Raw genomic sequence first — 17,581 nt, 5'->3', positions numbered from 1 at the left:
AAAGTCAAGTAAAGAATCAAAAAGATTGAAAAGGAGATAGAACAAAATGCCAACCTTGCATAGATTAACTTAAGAATGACCAGATCCAGCTGCTTTTCTCTTCTGCACTTGTAACTCTTGGATCTTCCCTTCCAGCAGCGCTTTCTGCAATTCTAGCTTCCGTATTTCATCCTGTTTCAGTGTAGCATTAGCTAGAGCGCCAGAAGAAGAAGAAAAAGAAACAAGCTCTACCTTGTATCTGTCCAGATCGTCACTAGCTTTGGAGAAAGCTTCCCAAATAGCACCTTCAGAGGAAGGAAAGTGTATCCTTTGGCTGTAAACCATGTCCAGAGCTCGGGCACCACCGTAAGTTAGCTCCTGCTCGAAGTTGTCCATCTCCTCTTTGGGCCTGAAGAGACATAGGTAAATCGGCCACCCGAAGCGTATCCAAAAGTGAAAGAACACGAGACAGCATGTTGAAAACGTTAGGAAGCATCTGCCAGGGATAGTATCGCTAGCTTTCGTCACAACCGCGACGCCGGAGAGCATGACAATGACGATAGCCATAGCCAAGTAGTCCAAAGTGTCCCTGTACTCGGTAGCTAGCAGTGGATCCTCCTGGTTGCGCAGCTTATAGATAAAGAAGATGAGCAGCAGCCAGTATGGAGTATACACGGACCGGACGATGATTTTCCAATGCTTGTTTGGCTTGCACGCCGGTTTGCTGTTATCAAGAACAATCAGTCCGAGAGAGATAGAGATGAAACTTGGCAAGTCATGAACTTTACCTTTTCTCGTGTCCATCGAAGTCACTGAAGCCAGCAACGGTGGACAGGATGACTATGGGAAGCAGGCAAAAGGCCACGAAAGCGTAGTACTTCCACGACCAGTTGTCGATGTTCTTGCTGAGCTCGTACATCCGAGCAAGCCGGAGAACAGTGAGCACGAACCACAGGCAAATACCCGTCCCCTGGAGCCAGAACGCCCACAGCACGCAGCTTCTAAGCGGCCCGACCCTGCTGAAGTGGTCATTGTTGACGAACTGGGCTGCTATCCAGACTAAGCCCGCTAGCGAGCTGCCTAGGATGAGATACACACCTCCCTGTGCTCGAAAGTAGGAGCGGCCGCGATGGGCGAAGAGCGCGCCATTCGCCACGATGAACGGTACTGTCGCGGCCAAAGCAAATGCCAGGAGTGTGAAGTCGTAGGGAGTGCTCGGATGACTGGGCACCACTCCCATGTAACACCCTTGCTTGCAACATTGAGACGCCATGGACAAAGCAAACTCGCTCGACCCTCTATCCAATTTTCCAGCCCTGGCACTTGACTTTCTCAAAGCGGGATTATTACTTCTTTATCACCTGTTGCTTTGCCTGGTCTCGTAGATCACGGATCTTCTCCTGGAGACGCAGCTTCTGGGCTTGGAGCTTCTGGATCTCATGCTGCAGCGACAGCCTTTTTATTCCACAAGAATGCAATCCAAAGCTTGATCTCACCTTGTACTTCTCCAGCTCCTCGTTCGCTTCTGCGAATGCCTCCCACACAGCTCCCTCGGACGAAGGGAAGTGGACTCTCTGGCTTTGAGATATGAGCAAGGCTCGCGCACCGGCGCTGCTCAGCTGCTGCTCGAACGCGTCCATCTCCTCCTTGGGCCGCAAGAGGCACAGATAGACGGGCCACGCGAATCGCGTCCAAAAGGGGAAGAAGACGAGGCAGACCTGTGAGACGGTCAAGAGGCATCTGCCAGAAACAATACGGCTCACGCTCGTCAGATACGAGAAGACGTATATCACGGCGATGGCGATGACCAAGGCCAGATAGTCGAAGGTGTCCATGTACTCGGCAGCCAGCAATGGATCCTGCTGGCGTTGCAACCTCCACATGACAGCGGCGGCGAAGAGCCAATATGGAAGGTAGGCCGAGAATCTGACGATCTGCCAGTTCCCGTTGATTCTGCAGTAGTGTATGCTATTGCCAGACATTCAAATCCAAACCAGTAAGCGTTAGTGTGAGAGTTTGAAGCTTTTGCTCACCCTCCATGCTCCACATTGAAGTTACTGAAGATGGCAGCGGTTGACGTGCCCACCACCGGAAGGAGGCAGATGGCCGCAAAAGCGTAGTACTCCCACCGCCATCTCTTGATGTTGTGGCTGAGCTCGTACATGCGGCGGAGCCGAAAGGCAGTGAGCATGAACCAGAAGCAGAAGCTGAATCCTTGCAGCCAAAACAGCCACAGCTTGCAACTCTGCAATGGCCCGACTGTGCTGAAGTGCCCATTGTTAACAAACACCGTTGCTATCCAAGCCAGCCCAGCCAGGGAGCTGGCGAGTATGAAGTAAACCCCACCCTGGGCATGAAAGTAGGAGCGCTGGCGATGGACAAACAGCACGCCATTCGCTATGGTGAAGGGTATTGCGGTGGCAATGCCAAAGCCCAGGAGGATATAATCTATGTCAGAATCTGGGCGGCTGGTGACCATCTCGAGTTGCAAGTGCCGCAGTGATTGGGCGAGCTCGATTGATCGGTCTTGAATCCTTCAAGCTACAACCACTGATCAACACTTTGACTATTTGTTTCGAGTTCTTCTATAGGTAGCTCAATTGGCCGCACTAGACTTGTCCATGTCATCAACAGCATGTAGATAAGGAATGCAATAGGGTTTGTTCTCCTTCTCCATGATTTTATTCTCTATCATATCTTTATTCAAGAATATTGTTCTTACTGTTGTGTCCTGTCCACACTCCTGCTTGATTCGTTCGTTAAATTTGTTACACGCTCGCTTGTTTTGTTATCTTTCGGTTCTTGGCCCCCTTAAACACTAGAGCATCAACCTACAATGCACCACGAATATGTATATATATTTAGAGATTATAAACAAGGGTATAATCTCTAAATATATATACATATTTGTGGTGCATTGATTATACCTTTGTTAATATACAAAAATGAATAGACTATATTCAGTCCTAATTAGACAGTTTATATATTAATAGGCCTGGATAAAGGCGAAAGTTTTAGAAACATTACAAAACTAACGATGAAATTATTATCATTTAGGTAAACTGTAAATTACTATTATATATTAATGACTAATTTACTCTAAACACTGCGCGTTGCTCTATGGGCTCCATTAATAAACCAAAACTGCAAAATCTTTGTTTTTCTCAGGAAATAAAGTAGAAAAAACCGAGTCAAAGTCTTGATCAGTGGTTGTCTCGATTCATCAAGAATGGCTGCAAGCAATCAATCGATCATGGGGCACCAAGCATAAGATGGTTGGCAGCCCTCTAGATTCTGCTATCAATTACATCCTTCTGGGCTTTGGCAAGAAACGCTCTAGTAGATCTTTTGGGCTTCAAGCTTTCGGAAGCAACAGCCGTTTTTTTCCCAATAATGCATCCAAAACTTGATCCAAACTTGTATGTCTCCAGTTCCTCATTAGCTTCTGAGAACACCTCCCACACAGCTCCCACGGACAAAGGGAAGTGGACTCTCTGGCTTTAAGATATGAGCGAGCTCAGCTGCTGCTCGAACGCATCCATCTCTTCCTTGGGCCACAAGAGGTACACATAGACCGGCCACCTGAATCGGTTCCAGAAGGGGAAGAAAATGTGGAACACCTGCGAAACCATCTGCCTGGCTCATGAGAAGATGTATATCATGGCCATGGCAATGTATAAGCCCAGATAGTCGAAGGTGTCCATGTACTGGGCAGCCAGCAATGGATCCTGCTGGTGTTTCAGCCTGCACATGAAGGCAATGCCAAGGAGCCAAGACGGGAAGTGAACCAAGAATCTGACGATCAGCCAGTATTGTATACTATAGCCAGACATTCAAATTCAACCAACAAGCGTTAGTCTGAGAGTCTGAAACAAGAAAAGCTTTTGCTTGTCGATGAACAACCACCGATCAAAACTTTGACTCCACGCTTAAGTCTTGGAGTTGAATTTCTCCTTCGTGGACTGAGGAAAACAAAGGAGCAGCCTCTGCGAATTACGGAACGAGTTGACTTTCCATTGTGTGCGGTGTTTTATCAGTCTATCTCGAGAACCTCTCGAGATGCATACCTGTATGGATCCCATCACAGGATTCCCAAGGTTCCTAACTCCAATTCTAGCGTCGCTAGCAGCCATCGTCCCGGTTGCCCGGGCACAGAATGTGGCAACGTCGTCAACAGCAGCGTGGTCGTCGCAGATTGTGGCATTCTGGGGAGCCGTGGGCATCGGTGTCAGGGCGAGCAATGCCCAGAGGCCCAGCAACCCGATCACGTCCACCATCGCATCACTCGCAATTCTCCAGCGTGCTTCCGCCGCCGCCTCTGCCATACAGAGTGGCAACTGGTACGTGTTCGCTCCCGGATACAATGGCGGCAAAACCAGGATAGACGTGCTTCTTCTAAGCTGGAGGACGCCAGCCCAGTTGCAGGCCTTGTGCGTGAAAGTGTCTACCTTGGCAGAGGTTCTCGCTCGCCAGCGATGGCTGATTCTTCTCGTTGGCAGACAAAAGCATGGGGATGACGATCATGGCGCTGCAGTGCTTTGGACAAGCTCGCCCAGATGCCCAGAGTACTCCCCTGTCAGGTACGCAGACACAGATGGCATGTACTCGCCGCTGCCCGGTGAAACCATCCAGGCGCTCCTGGAATACACTGCTAGCTGCGATGCCAACAACATCCAGTTTGATACCAATGGTGTCACCACGCTCATCTGCAACGAGATCTTGCGGAGACCAACGCGCTCGGTGTCCATGAACGAGTCCAGCAGCGACGCGCAACAAGATCCGGGAATGGGGCGCTACATCACGTCGTATCAGCTCGACGGGGTGGTGATGCCATACGTGACAATCGCGAAGTACGTAGGAGACAACACGGCGACTCGAGTGGCCTTGGTAGGATCCGCGGTGTGGATGTATTGCATCGTTCACAGCATGGTGTGCGTCGCAGTGGGGCTCATGGGGGCGGCGTCCGGGCGGGGGCTTGCGGTGTGGCTGTTCGCTCCCAGGATGGTCATGGCCAAGCTTGGAGCCGAGGGCATTGCCGGCGACGATGCGTTGCTATCTCTGCTAGGATTCGATGGCGTGAGCTACGTTGTGACTGCCCACGGAGCCAACGTAGCCTCGATCGCGACTGACAAGATCATCTCGTGGGAGACGTCGAAGCGGGCTCGCATGGCTTGCTTGAGCATAGCATTCAACATTGTCGAGCTCTTGCTCGTGGTGGGAGGCTGGCTCTATGGCGCGCTCAAGGTGGAGAAGCTTGCGCCGAGAGGACTCGTTGGCCATGGAATGCTGTGGCTGGCCACCGTGGTGAGCACCGGTCTCTCCTTGCGGACGCTCGTGAGCGTCCGGGAGAGGCTCAAAGGCAGGCTGATTGGGATCTTCGCCGAGGTTCATCACACCAGGCTCGCCATCGCTAGAGATCACAAGATATCAAGCACGCCGAGCTCGCCATACCTCTCGCTGGTATCAAACATCCTCTCGAGAGCCGATCACGACGTCCAGAGCATCGAAGCAGCTCTCACGCTCATGCGCCAGCCATTGTTTTGCTCCGAGCTTCAGGAGCATGCCGCGGTCGAGGAGCTCGGGTACGCGTATCAAGGTGACACCTTGGTTAAGGAATCCGGTAACAAGGTGGTGACCACAGCGAGCGCGTTTCCTTGGATCCGGGTGGCGCTGTGCGTTTGCATCACCATCCTGTGCTCCGCCTTTGGACCCGTCTATGCGTACATGGAAATGCCGAGGTGGAGCAAGATCGCGGCGGAGGTGATGCTTGCCGGGAGCGCTACTTGGTTTGCCACGCTCGCCAGAACGTCGAGGCTGGAGCCAAGCCATAGTACGCAGATATGCCACATGGTTGCTACTATGGTAGCCTCGGCCGTGTGGTACGTTGGAGTCAAAGACGTTGGCTAAGGTGGCGAGAAGCTTTCCATTATGCTGGGACGAAGAAGCTCTTCTCGATGCTATCAGCCGCCACCCTCTCAGCGCTCTCCAAGTCGCCTGCTTTGGAGAGCATCTGGACGAGCAGCCGGGAGCTGTCCTCGCCGGGAGTGAATCCCCGCCGGAGCATCGCATTGTAGACCGCCAAGGCGAGCTTGTGATGCGAGCCTTCCTCCAGCAATCCCGAGAGAAGGCTAGCGAGCATCGTGTCGTCAGTGGGAAGGGACTGCTTCACCATGGACGCGTAGATTCTGAAAGCTTGGAAGGCCCTCTTTGCTCGGCAGAGCTCGTCGAAGACCAGCCTGTGAGTCTCTCCGTCGTAGCGAACGGCGTTCTTCTCGTCCAGCTTCGCGAACAGCATGTAGGCCTCGTCGGCCTTGCCAGTCCGGCAGAGCTCCGAGAAGAGGATGCCGAAAGTTTTCCCGTCCAGCATCATCTTCTTCTCGATCATCACCCGGTAGAACTTCATGGCGATGACGACCCTGTGATCCTCGCACAGCCTGGCCACAAACCGGAAACACTGGCTTTCATCCAGATCCTTGCTGCTTCTCTCCATCTGTCCAAAGAAATCCCTTATTTGCTGCTTCTTCCCGGAGTCCCAGAGCTTCGCCACCAGCCGGAACAACTCGAGAGCGTCCGGGGTGTGTCCATTCCAGACCATTTTCTCTGCAACGTCGTGACACTGCTCAAGCCTCACCGGCTCATCCAAGCTGGTGCTCAACGCCGCGAGTGTGGTGTTGAAAACTCTGGCATCGGTGCGACAGCGCTGTGCGACCATCCTCTTGTAGCTCCGGAAAGCTTCGTCAACCCGGCCCCTCTTGCCATACAAACCGATGACAGACGCATACGTCGCAGCAGTCCATGGATAGCCTTCAACCGACATGCGCGAGGCAAACTTAAGGCATTCGTCGAGATCGTCCTGCTGAGCAAAGCCTTCCACCATGATCACGTAGCTGATACCATTCCGAGCTTCCATCTTCTCAAACAGCTCCACCGTTTCCTCCATCCTCCCGGCCTTGGAAAGTCCGCAGAGAACAGCATTGTAGTGTGTGAGATCTTTCTCACAACCGTAGAACTCCATTTGCGTTTCCAAAAACTCCACGGCCTCCTCCATCCTCCCGGCTTTGAAGAGGCCCACAATGACTCTCCGGCAAACCTCCGGCGTCAGCCTTCCAAGCGTTTTCCACGTCGCCTCAGCGAACTGGAGCGCCTGGTCGATCTCACCACCTTCGATTGCTGCTTCCACTAAGAGCTCCATCATCCCTTCGTTCGGCTGGACTCGAGCACGCTCCACGTACTTGTAGATCAACAAACCTCGCCTGTAGTCCTTGGCAACTCTCACCAGGAACTTGATCAGAGCTTCATACGTGATGGCGTCGTGAGTGAAGTTGTACTGCTGGCCAGCGAACTTGAAGAAGGCGAAAGCTGAATCCGAGTCCTTCAACCGCCGCAGGACAATGGCGACCAACGCATTCCCCACCATCCCATCCCATCTTTCCAGCACAACCTTCAAATCTGTGGCTGCTGTTCGCTTCTCAACGGCCTCTACACACTCCTCTACGATTGTTCTTCGCAGCTTGGACCAGTCGAGGAAGCACTTGGAAGGTTTCCAAAAGTCCGTAGCTCCAACTCTATCTTTCCTCACGTACTCAACCAGTGCTGAGGAGTCGTCATCACTCAGCTCCGAATCAAAACCATCTTTTTCTTCCTCCTTTTCTTCTTCATCGCTATAGTGCTGGTTCTGCAAAACGCTCAGGAACTCAAACTTTTGCTTCCCTTCTGGTTCTTCTTTTCTGTTGTATCTCTCCTCGATAGCTGCCAAGATGTTATCTTCCCCGTCCCAAGAGCATACCCTTCCCTCTTCGCCAAAGGTCTTTCCATCACCCAGTGCCATCGAACCGGAGGAAAGCCGGATCCTTTCAAAGACACCCTGCTGATCCAAACCATATTTCTCGTCGAGAGCTGCATTGATCCTGTCTTCACAATCGAAAAAATCTGCCTTGTCATTCGGAGCAGTATCAGCACCTGGAGCTGACGAGCACGGCCGATTTAAAAGATGCCCACAACCCACAGCTTTGCTCGTTCGGCTGCTTGATAGAACATGATACTTTCTCAAGAGCCTGTACCTCAGTAGCCGCATAAGCCCTATGTCAAACAGTTCAATGACAAAAGAAGAAAAATTAAACATCGAAAATTCGTACCTTTGTGTAAGGAGACTTTGTACCGGAGAAAGCTCACTCCAGTCCAGTCTTACAGTGTTCTTCGTAGACCTCGTCCCAAGAAACATGTTGATGCCGCTCCTGCGAAATTGCATTCCAAAGCCGATTTCCAAGATCCGTGCTCGCTTCTCCACGGCAAGTTCAATCGGTAAGTTCAGAAAAGAAAGCGCTTAGTCTTACCAAATTTCCTTGCAGCCGGCAGGAAATCTTACAAGCTTTTCAGTCTGGGCGATTTCTCGCTATGCGAAGGGGCTACGCTGAGAGACGCAAAGCTCGCCTACAAAACTTATGGATCTCTTAACGCACAAGGAGACAATGCCATCGTTTACCCGACTTGGTTCTCAGGTAGGCACTGGGACAACGAATGGCTCATCGGTTCCGGCATGGGACTTGACCCCTCCAAATACTTCATCATCGTTCCAAACATGCTTGGGAATGGGCTCTCGACTTCTCCAAGCAACTCTGCGCCACCCTATGACAAAGCCAGATTCCCCAACGTAAGAAGCTCCTCACAAAGCAACACAGTACCTGTCCTGTCGTCCGTGTATGTAGGTGAGAGTGCAAGACAACGTCCGTGCCCAGCATAAACTCGTAACCGAGGAGTTCGGCATCCAAACGCTCAAGCTGGTACTGGGATGGTCAATGGGAGCTGGCCAAACATTTCAATGGGCTGTCAGCTATCCGAAAATGGTCGAAAGGATTCTACCATTCTGCGGATCCGCTAGAACAAGTCCTCACAACCAAGTAAGCTATAATAACTGGAACATTACCTTGGATGAATGAGCACAGGTATTCCTGGAAGGCGTCAAGGCAGCACTGGCGTCTGATGATGCATTCCAGAGCGGCTGGTATAATCAACTTCCCACGAAAGGCCTCAGAGCTGCCGCCCGAGTCTATGCTGGTTGGGGATTCTCGCAAGCTTTCTACTGGAACGAGACTTGGCGAGAGCTGGGGTTTTCAAGCCTGGAAGATTTCTTGGTTGGATACTGGGAAGGCTTCTTCCTGGACGACAGAGATCCAAACAACTTGTTAGCAATGTTGTGGACTTGGAAAAACGGGAACGTCGGACTCACCCCGGGATTCGATGGAAGCTTGGAACGAGCACTTGCTTCAATACAAGCGAAAGCGATTGTGATGCCGGCTGAAAAGGATTTGTACTTCCCTCCTGAAGACGAAGAGTACGAGACCAGCTTCATGCCAAATGCAAAGCTTAGAATCATACCTGGAGTGTGGGGTCACTTGGCTGGCTCCGGCCTCAACCCGGTTGACGCTAAGTTCATCGACGATGCAGTGAAAGAACTCCTGAACTCCTGATTATATAGTTCAATCCAAGCGGAGAAGAATAATCTGCTAGGAACTCCATCAAGATGAAGTTGAGCAAAACTTACAAAACAAATCCGCGAATGAAAAAATTGTCTTTGATTTCATTCAAGTCAAGGAGCTACAACACAGCTCTCCTGTCTGTCCTGCTCAAAAACTGAATCAGCGAGTAGCAATGACGCAGCTTACCCACAAGACGACCGTCGGTTAGAGAAGTATACAGGCCGGGCACGTCCAGTGCGGAGGTAAAGTCTCGCCAGCGCTCCTTCCCACACAGCTTAAGTGGTATTCTTTCTCGCACCAGCTGCAAATACTTAGCTCGTTCCCCAGCACCGATATCTTGCATTCTTGGCAGCCTTCGTCCAGCCATCCAACAAGAGACGAGAAGGTCTGTGCCTCCTCTTGCTTCTCTTCCGGGATAGCTTCTCTGCGCCTTCGCTTCTTCGCATGGACACTTTGGTGCCCCCAGTATTGGCTCTTCGAGCCAAAGATCTTCCCGCAACCTTCACAAACGAATCGATCGTTTGCTTGTGGAGTTAAAGAGATCTCACCGTGATGGACTTGCTCGTGGTTGCCGGCCGTGTCAAGCCTGCCGCAGTTTTGCTGGGCCTGACAGTCAATGGAGTTTCGCGCAGCCTGCTCGTTTTGCTCCGCCACCTTAGGGGTATCGTCCTCCTGTTGCGTCTTCTCGGCGTCCCCGTTCTCTACATGGAATGTTTCTTGCGTTTCGGGAATGTCGTCAAGCTTCTTTTGCTTGATAGGCGTGCGTTTTCTCTTCTTGTTGTTGTCAATCAGCTCCATTTCTTCTTCCGTGCCACTCTCGATGTCAACGAACTCGCCGGCCTCGCCATTTTGTTCTGATGCCGTCTCTCTTTCCACTGTATCCTCTGCTTTCCCAGTGCTGTCGAGAATCCCAGCAAGATCTATGTTATCCAGGTTGGAGATGAGATAGCTGGCCGCCGCCTTGAACGAAGGCCACGACCTTCCATCTGGGCTGAGAGAAAGCGCAAGAACTAAAAATCAAACGAATCCTCAATGGAGCTGCTTCCAAGCGTTACCTCTTGTAGTCTCGAAACTCCAGATAGCATCGCTCCTCTCTCCACCGCAGCCGCACAATCACTGTCCAGCCCTCGGGAAACCCTTTAGCCGCCACAAGCTTCTCCTGCCTAGAGGGCGAAATCCAAGTACCTTGCATCTCCAGGATGTGCTCACTCAGCGCCTCCGCCTCGTCCAGCGGCCGCCGATCCCTGCTCTCCCGCCACGACGCCTCGCTCTTGTTCATCACACACACCTCCGAAATATCCTCGCCGCCACCCCCGCCGCCGCGGTCCTCCGAGGAGTCGTCATCGCACATCGACTGAAACGTTTGCATCTTGGAGCTGGCGCTCTCGTTGAAGAGGCTGCGATCGATCCGTGGCACCAGCAGATGGAACGGATCCTCGCGGTAGCCCTTGGCGAGGAGCAAGAGCTCGTCGTGGTCGAAGCCGCGGAAATCCAGAGCTGGAATGTGGGGCGTGGCCAGGACCTCCTCGTCGGGCATCTCATAAACCCTAAAACTATCCCTAGTGTACGGTAATTAGTGGTAATTTCATCGCAAATATAACGACACGAGCCATAACGAGAGAAGAACACACTCGCTCACCATCACTGCGGGAGAACTTATCCCCGCCACTGGGACAATGTCCACTCGAAGCCACGATTCTAGCACATTTCCCACCAGGGCGCCGGCAACCAGGCCTGCTGTAGTGATCGCTGCTGCCTTCCCTGGTAAAAACAACAGCAAAATCATGATCAAGAACAATGAAAAGATCTGCAATGGAAGCAAAAACAAAGCGATTTTGGATGCTCACAGGAAAACCAACAGATAAACTCTGCCAGGACCGGAAGAAAACCACAGAAGAGCGAAAGCTTATGCTGCTAAACTTGAGAACGAGCTGAATCAAGCTCGTGATAAAGAACAGTGAAAAGGTCTGCAATGGAAGCAAGCTCGCAGGAAAACCAAAGGAGAGACTCTGCCAGGACTGGAAGAAAAACGACAACTTACGCTGCTAAACTTAAGAACGAAGCTCATGATCAAGAATAATGGAAAGATCTGCAATGGAAGCAAGGTCACAGAAAAACCAATAGAGAAACTCTGCCAGGACAAGAAATGGATTCTAAACGATGCTAAACTGAAGAACGAAGAAAGAAGAATCTGCGCACCTAGCTTGAGGTTCTGCTGACGAAGGAAGTAAAGAGACGCTCCAAAACCAATTGCCAGAGTGACTCCTGTGGAATCTGCCGCTACTCCCCCTCCAAAGGACGAGGAACTGTCCATTCCACTGAAGTAAGTCCATGCAACAAGGCCACCATAGACTGCTGTTTGAGTAGCGAGAAGATTGCTGGTTGGGGCTTCGATGGTCACTCGGATGTTGGCGAGAGCTCCCTTGAGCCAGTTTACTCCAGGAATTCCTCCACTCTTGGAAGCCGAGGATGATGAACTCCTCTTTCTCACGTCAGCATACAGCACGGTACTGTCGGCCACTTCGCCGGCCCGTCGCTTCATCAATCGCCGCATGAGCAGTGTGTCGTAGGCCGCTTCCACCTGATTCAATCAAATGATCTAAGAAAGAATCAGCACCACAGTTTTCCAAGGAAGAGATTGAGTGAGAGATTTCTAATCTACCTGGAGAGCACGCTCTTGATCTCCACTGCTCTTTTCCATGAGCGCCTTCTTGGCCTGGAGAATCTCGTCGAACGAGGCGCCCTCCCTGACCCCGAGCAGCTCCAGCGCGCTTTCAAACGACATCTCCGGCCGCGCGGGCTCCTCCGCCGCCGCCATTACCCTCACGCATCGCCTGCATTTCGCCGCAAACCCCTCGCTCCTGATCCTACACGACGCGGCGCCCGCAGCCGCGCGATCCAATCCCGCGCCCCTGCCGCGCCCCAGGCAGAATCTCGACGACACTGCCCACGAATGCGTCGTCGCCATGCGCATAAATCACTCAATCAATCCAAGAACCCTAAAATACGGGGAAGAATATCCCCCACCCACAGGTATATTCTAAAATTTAAATTTGATACTACTTACACGGCATAGCCAAAAACCTCGCTAAACTTCTCCACCACCAGCAGCCCCGAATCGATCGACTCGAGCGGATCCTTCCTCAGCCGGTGGCGGAGGCAATTCGGGATCACGGTGAGGATGTCCTTGGGCGACACCTCGTCGCGGCCCTGGAGCGCCGCCAGCGCCTTGGCGGCCCTGTTCGTGACGATATCCCCGCGCAGCCCATCCACGTCCAGCTCCGCGCACACCCGCGAGATCTTCACTCGCAGCTCGTGCTCGATCTTCACGCCGGGCAGCCGGACCCGGGCCTCGGTGATCTGGCGCTGGAGCTCCGACTGGGGGCCGAGGTACTTCTCCCGGAACTCGCCGGGGTCCTGGTCGAAGGCCCCGCGCTCCTCCACGATCTTCACCCGGAGCTCCGCGTCCTTGACGGTGGTGACCTGCGCGTGCATGCCGAATCGATCCAGCAGCTGGGGCCGGAGCTCGCCTTCCTCCGGATTGCCCGAGCCGATGAGGATGAAGCGCGCCGGGTGGGAGATCGAGATGCCCTCGCGCTCAACGGTGTTCCACCCGGATGCTGCCGAGTCGAGGAGCACGTCCACCAGGTGGTCGTCCAGGAGGTTCACCTCGTCCACGTAGAGGATGCCGCGGTTGGCCTTGGCCAGCAGCCCCGGCTCGAAGGCTTTCACGCCCTCTGTCAGCGCCTTCTCGATGTCGATCGTGCCGCACACGCGGTCTTCGGTGGCGCCGAGCGGGAGATCCACCATGTTGATCTTGACGAGCGCGGATGGGAGGGGCTGGTCTTGCTGGACTTTGAGCCGGACCTCCTCGGACATGAGCTCGGGGTCGTCAGGGTCCGAGTTGAAAGGGTCGCCGGCCACGACCGTGATCTCGGGCAGGAGGTCCACGAGCGAGCGCACGGTGGTGGATTTACCAGTGCCCCGGTCGCCCATGATCATGACGCCGCCAATCTTGGGGTCGATGACGTTGAGGATGAGGCACAGCTTCATCTCCTCCTGCCCCACGATGGCTGTGAAGGGGAACACTGGCCGCTGGCTCTCTTTCGAAAATGCCGCCTTCTTGGCCTGCCAGTCCACGATAAGATCGTAAGAAAACAACGAGAAGAAAGGAAGGAGCACGAATTACCAGAAGAAGAACGAAGACATCTCATTCCATGAGAAGAATTGGAATGAGGGGAGGTAGAAAGGAGCGAAGAACGAACAACGATACTACGAGTAAAAGAGCGAAGAAATTACGGAAGAAGACGAGACGATGAATGCGAAGAGGAAGCTCTCACATACCTGATCGGCCGCTGTTTGTACTGCCACATTTCTCACACACACGGCCGCGATTCTCCTCGGTTTTGGCCGCCGCTGGAGCTGCAATGTGTCGCGCTGCAAGAATCCTGGCACAAACAGCCACACGAGGTCATAATCCCGGCCAAGAGCGCCCGAGAGCCAGCAATGCAGCTCCACAAGAAAGAAATCAGCAATGGGAGCTACGCTCGATCGAATTAGGTCATGCCAAATCCCACAATGCCGCTCACAGTACCTGAGGAGAGCTCTCTAGACGAAGAACAGGGAAGCTTGAAGGCGCAGGAAGCCGCGGCGGCCATCGCCATTGCCCCACTCCCGCAGTGTGGATATGGAATCTTTGCGGCATTTCCTTGCGCTAATTAATCACGCTTCCCTCTAAAAGAATTTAAGTATGGTATTTTATCTGAGGAAAGAAAAATCTCTTCGTCTCGTCATGACGATGGTGGCTCCTCGAATTCTCTACACTCTGTGGCTCCGATCTTCACAAACGCCGCGGCCAGCTTGGGGACGAGCTTGCGGAGTATGAGCTGAAAACCAGCCGAGCTCTCCTCTTGTTTCTCTGGGCTTCCTTCGCTGCTATCGGCTGGATTTCTTCCGACTGGAAGACCTCCGAGGTAGGCCCTGCACAGCGACAGGAACTTGAAACCCCGGTACCGGAAATGGCTCTTCAAGAGCTCCTCGAAATGCTGAGAAGGAACGGTTCAAGAGCAAGGAAAGAAAGAAAGTATACGACTCTACGTACCATTGGAGGATTGCGCAGGAGATATAGGATCGTCTTGCAGGACAATAAGAAGGTGTTCTCGTTGTAAGCGATCGAGTTCTTCTCCCCTTCTCCTGTTCCAGTCTGGTTGTCGTAGCCTGCTTCGTTGAAGTAAGGCTTGGCGTTGAGCACCAGTCCCTGGATTGAAACTAGCACTTGCAATATGTTAGACGTTCCTGGATTCCAGAGCTCGCTTCCCCTGCCGCTCCAGGTATTGAGGAGACTGAGACACACTTTGCCGTTTTCGTAGAGATTGGGATTCATCCTCAATCCGCCCGAATGATAATGGACCATCTGCAAGTTCAAGTCAGTCAAAAAACTCCACGACAGGCAGTGGAAAAGCTACTCACCGGAGGGACATTTGGATAGTCCGGAGGTAAATAAAGATCGAACACAAAGAATCCATCGTGGTATGGTGTTCCTGTTGCTCCAACTATGGCTGCTCTCAACAGGTCCATACGGTCTTCGTACATTAGCACAAAAATCGTGTCTGCGCCAACAAAGAACATAGCTGAAAATCCAGTGAGATCACGGCACCATACCGGGAAGGTCCTTTTGCAGAATGTCCCACTCTTGGTTCACCCTCTTAAGCCACTTGCGTTGATTCGGAACCTGAAAGAAACCACGTAAGGAAAATAACCAAAAAGCCATTTACATACCTCGTTCTTTACATCCGCGAAGTGGTGATCCGAAGCATCCTTGACCATGTCAAAAGACTTGAACTCTGTTAGAGGTCTTACAGAGCACTCGGTTGAATGGTCATTCGTGTTCTGGTCGAAGTGCCGATCGGCAGGAGACTTTCGTACAAGGAGCATCTCACAGACCAGCTCGTCTGGCTCCTCAATGTCTTCTTGTTCACCTACAGCTACCACCTTCTTAGCTCGAAGTCCCATGATTGTAGAAATAAGCCTTGACATAGATGAAAGGACAAAAGTCAAAAGACCACCTTGAGTTTCCTCCCGAGTCACAGGTTGCTCTGCTGGTACGGGAGTCGACTGAAACAACACAAAGCAAGCTATTGCAGTGGCAGCCAATATCAACAATAGTACCTCAAAGTCACTTAAGCTATTGGAGTCCACGGTTTCCCAGCTATCAGCATCGTCGTCGTCGTCGTCGGAACTAGACTCATCGTCGCCGCTCTCATTTCTATCCACGACAAAAATGCCATGGGGACCGACCTACAAAGCAAGCAACTCATCAGCAATAACATGACAACAGCCAACTAACCTTTGTCACGTCCCCGCTTCCCCATTCCACCATTATGTATCCGTCCTCGAGCCCCACGATTGATCCCACCCAGGACAAGTCTGTAGGATCGTTAGCATGCTTCCCTTCATCGTCTGGTGCTTGCGGCTGCTCCACTTTTTCAGTCGAGTCGTCGGCCTTGGGAACCTGCGGAGTAAGCCGGATGACTATGTCGCCTATGTTGTATCGATAATCTACGTGCTCCAAAATGTCGTATACGCCGACGGTTTCCTCCGCCTCAAACTCGCAAGCCTCGTCGGGAGACGTCACTCTCTTGAACCACTTGACTCTGGCTGTCCGTTGTGTAGCGTCGATCGTTTTAACTATGCCTACTCTCCTATAGCCTTTATCATCATCCATCTCGGCCTCCGCTCCCCTCTCGATCACGTATGTCTCGGGCCAAAAATCGCTGTCGTTGAGGTATAAAACTGGAACCAAGGACGTGGCCGGGATCCTAGCACTCTTCGATCCATCTTGCCACAGCACATCCACCAGACGCTCCGTCCGAGTCACGCGAACTGGGATCTCCAAAGGCACCAGCTTTCTCTTGGCTTTCCTTCGAACCGTGCAGCGTCTCGAGAGGGAGCGCTTTCGTTGTAGCGGAGAGCTCTCGTGCAAAGCTTCCTCGGCCAGCGAAGGCTCCGGATTTGAGCTGACTGCGTCTGACGAAGTTGAGACTGCTGTGGAAGAAACCTCTCGGCCGTCGTTGCTCTCTTTCGGAGCCACTTCTCCTCCAACAGTAACGTCCTTCGGCGGCAGCGTATGGTCCCCGATGCGCCAGTGCTCTCTCGAGTGTGAGAAATGCGGCAAATGGATCACGTCCTTGACGTCCTGGTAGTCCGCCGGTGTCGGAGTCACTGGCCCGACCCCGACTCCCATCCAGTAAACAAGCAACGCGGCAACATCCACCCGGCATACCGTCCCTTCGTCTCGGCTCGACTTCCAGCCCCCCCTCAACCATCTCGCGGTCTTGAAAACCACATTCTTGGCCGGACGAACTCTCATCCCGACGTAGTAGTCGCAAGACCACTCCGCTGCTTCAGCCGGCACGAGAGTATAGTTGTCCGCTCGGAAAACCTTACACTTTGCTCCGTCCTCGAAGAGCACGGTGACGTTCTCCTCCACTTCATCCACTCGGCCGATCCAGTTCCCGCGAACAACGTAGTCGCCTTGCATGAACGGGCACACTTGCCGGAGCTTGCTGCTGCTCACGCTCTTCATCACCTCTCCATTCCGGAGCCGCAAATCCGCCAGGAGCTCCACGCTCTGGACGACCCCAAACTGGTCCAGCGGATCGCCGGCAAGCGCCACCAATTCGCCGCGATCCAGAACGCGGTCGACGAGCCGGACCTCCGACAGATCGACCGTCTCCTCCTCCCCATCATTCCACACGATGATCGCGGCGCCCTCCTCCACGTCCTGCCCGCATTCCTCGTCGTCCTCGGAGCCGGAAGTGGAGGGAGCGCCCCCGATCTCGTCGATAATCCCGACCCTATCCGGATTGGCAATGCTCCCCACGACGTCGCGCTCGAAGAAGCGATCGTCTTGCTGCTGCCCCTGCTGCTGCTGCTCGTCCTCTTCCATGATCGCGCGGAAGAATCCGTGCCCCGGACGTACCAGATCGCTTGCACACCGCCCTAACCCCCGCTAGGGTTTAAGGGATCCTCCACAAATAAAAACTCTCCATATTCCATTCAAACAAGTGCCGGAGCAAAGGAGGTGACATCACCATTTCCATCGACCAAAGCTTTGCTGGATTCCA

General features: G+C 52.9%; 8 protein-coding genes across 12 annotated transcripts; 2 read left to right on the top strand and 6 right to left on the bottom strand.

Annotated features, from left to right (window-relative positions):
• Window positions 1–4: 4 nt before the first annotated feature.
• LOC9636668 lies at window positions 5–2,458 on the bottom strand. Its single transcript, XM_024663293.1, has 7 exons — window positions 2,066–2,458; window positions 1,698–1,947; window positions 1,476–1,590; window positions 1,341–1,421; window positions 768–1,277; window positions 232–703; window positions 5–171 (listed from the first exon to the last, which is right to left on the bottom strand). The coding sequence occupies exons 1-7, from the start codon at window positions 2,456–2,458 to the stop codon at window positions 70–72; spliced, it is 1,923 nt and encodes a 640-aa protein (XP_024519061.1). The 3' UTR covers window positions 5–69.
• Window positions 2,459–4,050: 1,592 nt separating this feature from the next.
• LOC9636667 lies at window positions 4,051–5,886 on the top strand. Its single transcript, XM_024663292.1, has one exon. The coding sequence runs from the start codon at window positions 4,051–4,053 to the stop codon at window positions 5,884–5,886; it is 1,836 nt and encodes a 611-aa protein (XP_024519060.1).
• On the bottom strand, window positions 5,884–8,229 carry LOC112342055 (pentatricopeptide repeat-containing protein At3g16010-like). 2 transcript variants are annotated; one of them, XM_024663224.1, is made up of 2 exons: window positions 8,115–8,229; window positions 5,884–8,058 (listed from the first exon to the last, which is right to left on the bottom strand). In XM_024663224.1, exon 2 carries the CDS (start codon window positions 8,051–8,053, stop codon window positions 5,906–5,908), a length of 2,148 nt encoding a protein of 715 aa, XP_024518992.1. In that variant the 5' UTR covers window positions 8,054–8,058; window positions 8,115–8,229; the 3' UTR covers window positions 5,884–5,905. The 2 variants fall into 2 exon arrangements, with proteins under 2 accessions (XP_024518992.1, XP_024518993.1); XM_024663225.1 differs by having other exon boundaries at window positions 8,138–8,176.
• On the top strand, window positions 8,189–9,469 carry LOC9636369 (homoserine O-acetyltransferase). Its single transcript, XM_002989502.2, has 4 exons — window positions 8,189–8,280; window positions 8,328–8,629; window positions 8,685–8,876; window positions 8,922–9,469. The coding sequence occupies exons 1-4, from the start codon at window positions 8,199–8,201 to the stop codon at window positions 9,444–9,446; spliced, it is 1,101 nt and encodes a 366-aa protein (XP_002989548.1). The 5' UTR covers window positions 8,189–8,198; the 3' UTR covers window positions 9,447–9,469.
• A 67-nt stretch (window positions 9,470–9,536) lies between these two features.
• LOC112342056 lies at window positions 9,537–11,003 on the bottom strand. 3 transcript variants are annotated; one of them, XM_024663227.1, is made up of 3 exons: window positions 10,511–11,003; window positions 10,004–10,446; window positions 9,537–9,955 (listed from the first exon to the last, which is right to left on the bottom strand). In XM_024663227.1, the coding sequence occupies exons 1-3, from the start codon at window positions 10,990–10,992 to the stop codon at window positions 9,660–9,662; spliced, it is 1,221 nt and encodes a 406-aa protein (XP_024518995.1). In that variant the 5' UTR covers window positions 10,993–11,003; the 3' UTR covers window positions 9,537–9,659. The 3 variants fall into 3 exon arrangements, with proteins under 3 accessions (XP_024518995.1, XP_024518996.1, XP_024518994.1); XM_024663228.1 differs by having other exon boundaries at window positions 9,537–10,446; window positions 10,511–10,571; window positions 10,641–11,003; XM_024663226.1 differs by having other exon boundaries at window positions 9,537–10,446.
• Window positions 11,004–11,020: 17 nt separating this feature from the next.
• LOC9636368 (protein CHAPERONE-LIKE PROTEIN OF POR1, chloroplastic) lies at window positions 11,021–12,451 on the bottom strand. Its single transcript, XM_002989447.3, has 3 exons — window positions 12,118–12,451; window positions 11,655–12,036; window positions 11,021–11,216 (listed from the first exon to the last, which is right to left on the bottom strand). Exons 1-3 carry the CDS (start codon window positions 12,427–12,429, stop codon window positions 11,041–11,043), a joined length of 870 nt encoding a protein of 289 aa, XP_002989493.2. The 5' UTR covers window positions 12,430–12,451; the 3' UTR covers window positions 11,021–11,040.
• Window positions 12,452–12,460: 9 nt separating this feature from the next.
• Window positions 12,461–14,182, bottom strand: LOC9636367 (magnesium-chelatase subunit ChlI). The gene is made up of 3 exons (XM_024663229.1): window positions 14,050–14,182; window positions 13,800–13,903; window positions 12,461–13,583 (listed from the first exon to the last, which is right to left on the bottom strand). Exons 1-3 carry the CDS (start codon window positions 14,117–14,119, stop codon window positions 12,519–12,521), a joined length of 1,239 nt encoding a protein of 412 aa, XP_024518997.1. The 5' UTR covers window positions 14,120–14,182; the 3' UTR covers window positions 12,461–12,518.
• An 8-nt stretch (window positions 14,183–14,190) lies between these two features.
• Window positions 14,191–17,476, bottom strand: LOC9636666 (probable ubiquitin-conjugating enzyme E2 23). 2 transcript variants are annotated; one of them, XM_024663223.1, is made up of 8 exons: window positions 15,802–17,476; window positions 15,624–15,752; window positions 15,521–15,569; window positions 15,234–15,433; window positions 15,117–15,186; window positions 14,925–15,064; window positions 14,557–14,868; window positions 14,191–14,500 (listed from the first exon to the last, which is right to left on the bottom strand). In XM_024663223.1, exons 1-8 carry the CDS (start codon window positions 17,401–17,403, stop codon window positions 14,246–14,248), a joined length of 2,757 nt encoding a protein of 918 aa, XP_024518991.1. In that variant the 5' UTR covers window positions 17,404–17,476; the 3' UTR covers window positions 14,191–14,245. The 2 variants fall into 2 exon arrangements, with proteins under 2 accessions (XP_024518991.1, XP_024518990.1); XM_024663222.1 differs by having other exon boundaries at window positions 15,234–15,569.
• Window positions 17,477–17,581: the final 105 nt, after the last annotated feature.

Source organism: Selaginella moellendorffii, unplaced genomic scaffold (genome assembly GCF_000143415.4).
Source record: "Selaginella moellendorffii unplaced genomic scaffold, v1.0 SELMOscaffold_98, whole genome shotgun sequence".
Lineage (NCBI taxonomy): Eukaryota > Viridiplantae > Streptophyta > Lycopodiopsida > Selaginellales > Selaginellaceae > Selaginella > Selaginella moellendorffii.
Note: the sequence above shows the minus strand (reverse complement) of the source record. Positions and strands in the feature narration are given on the sequence as shown.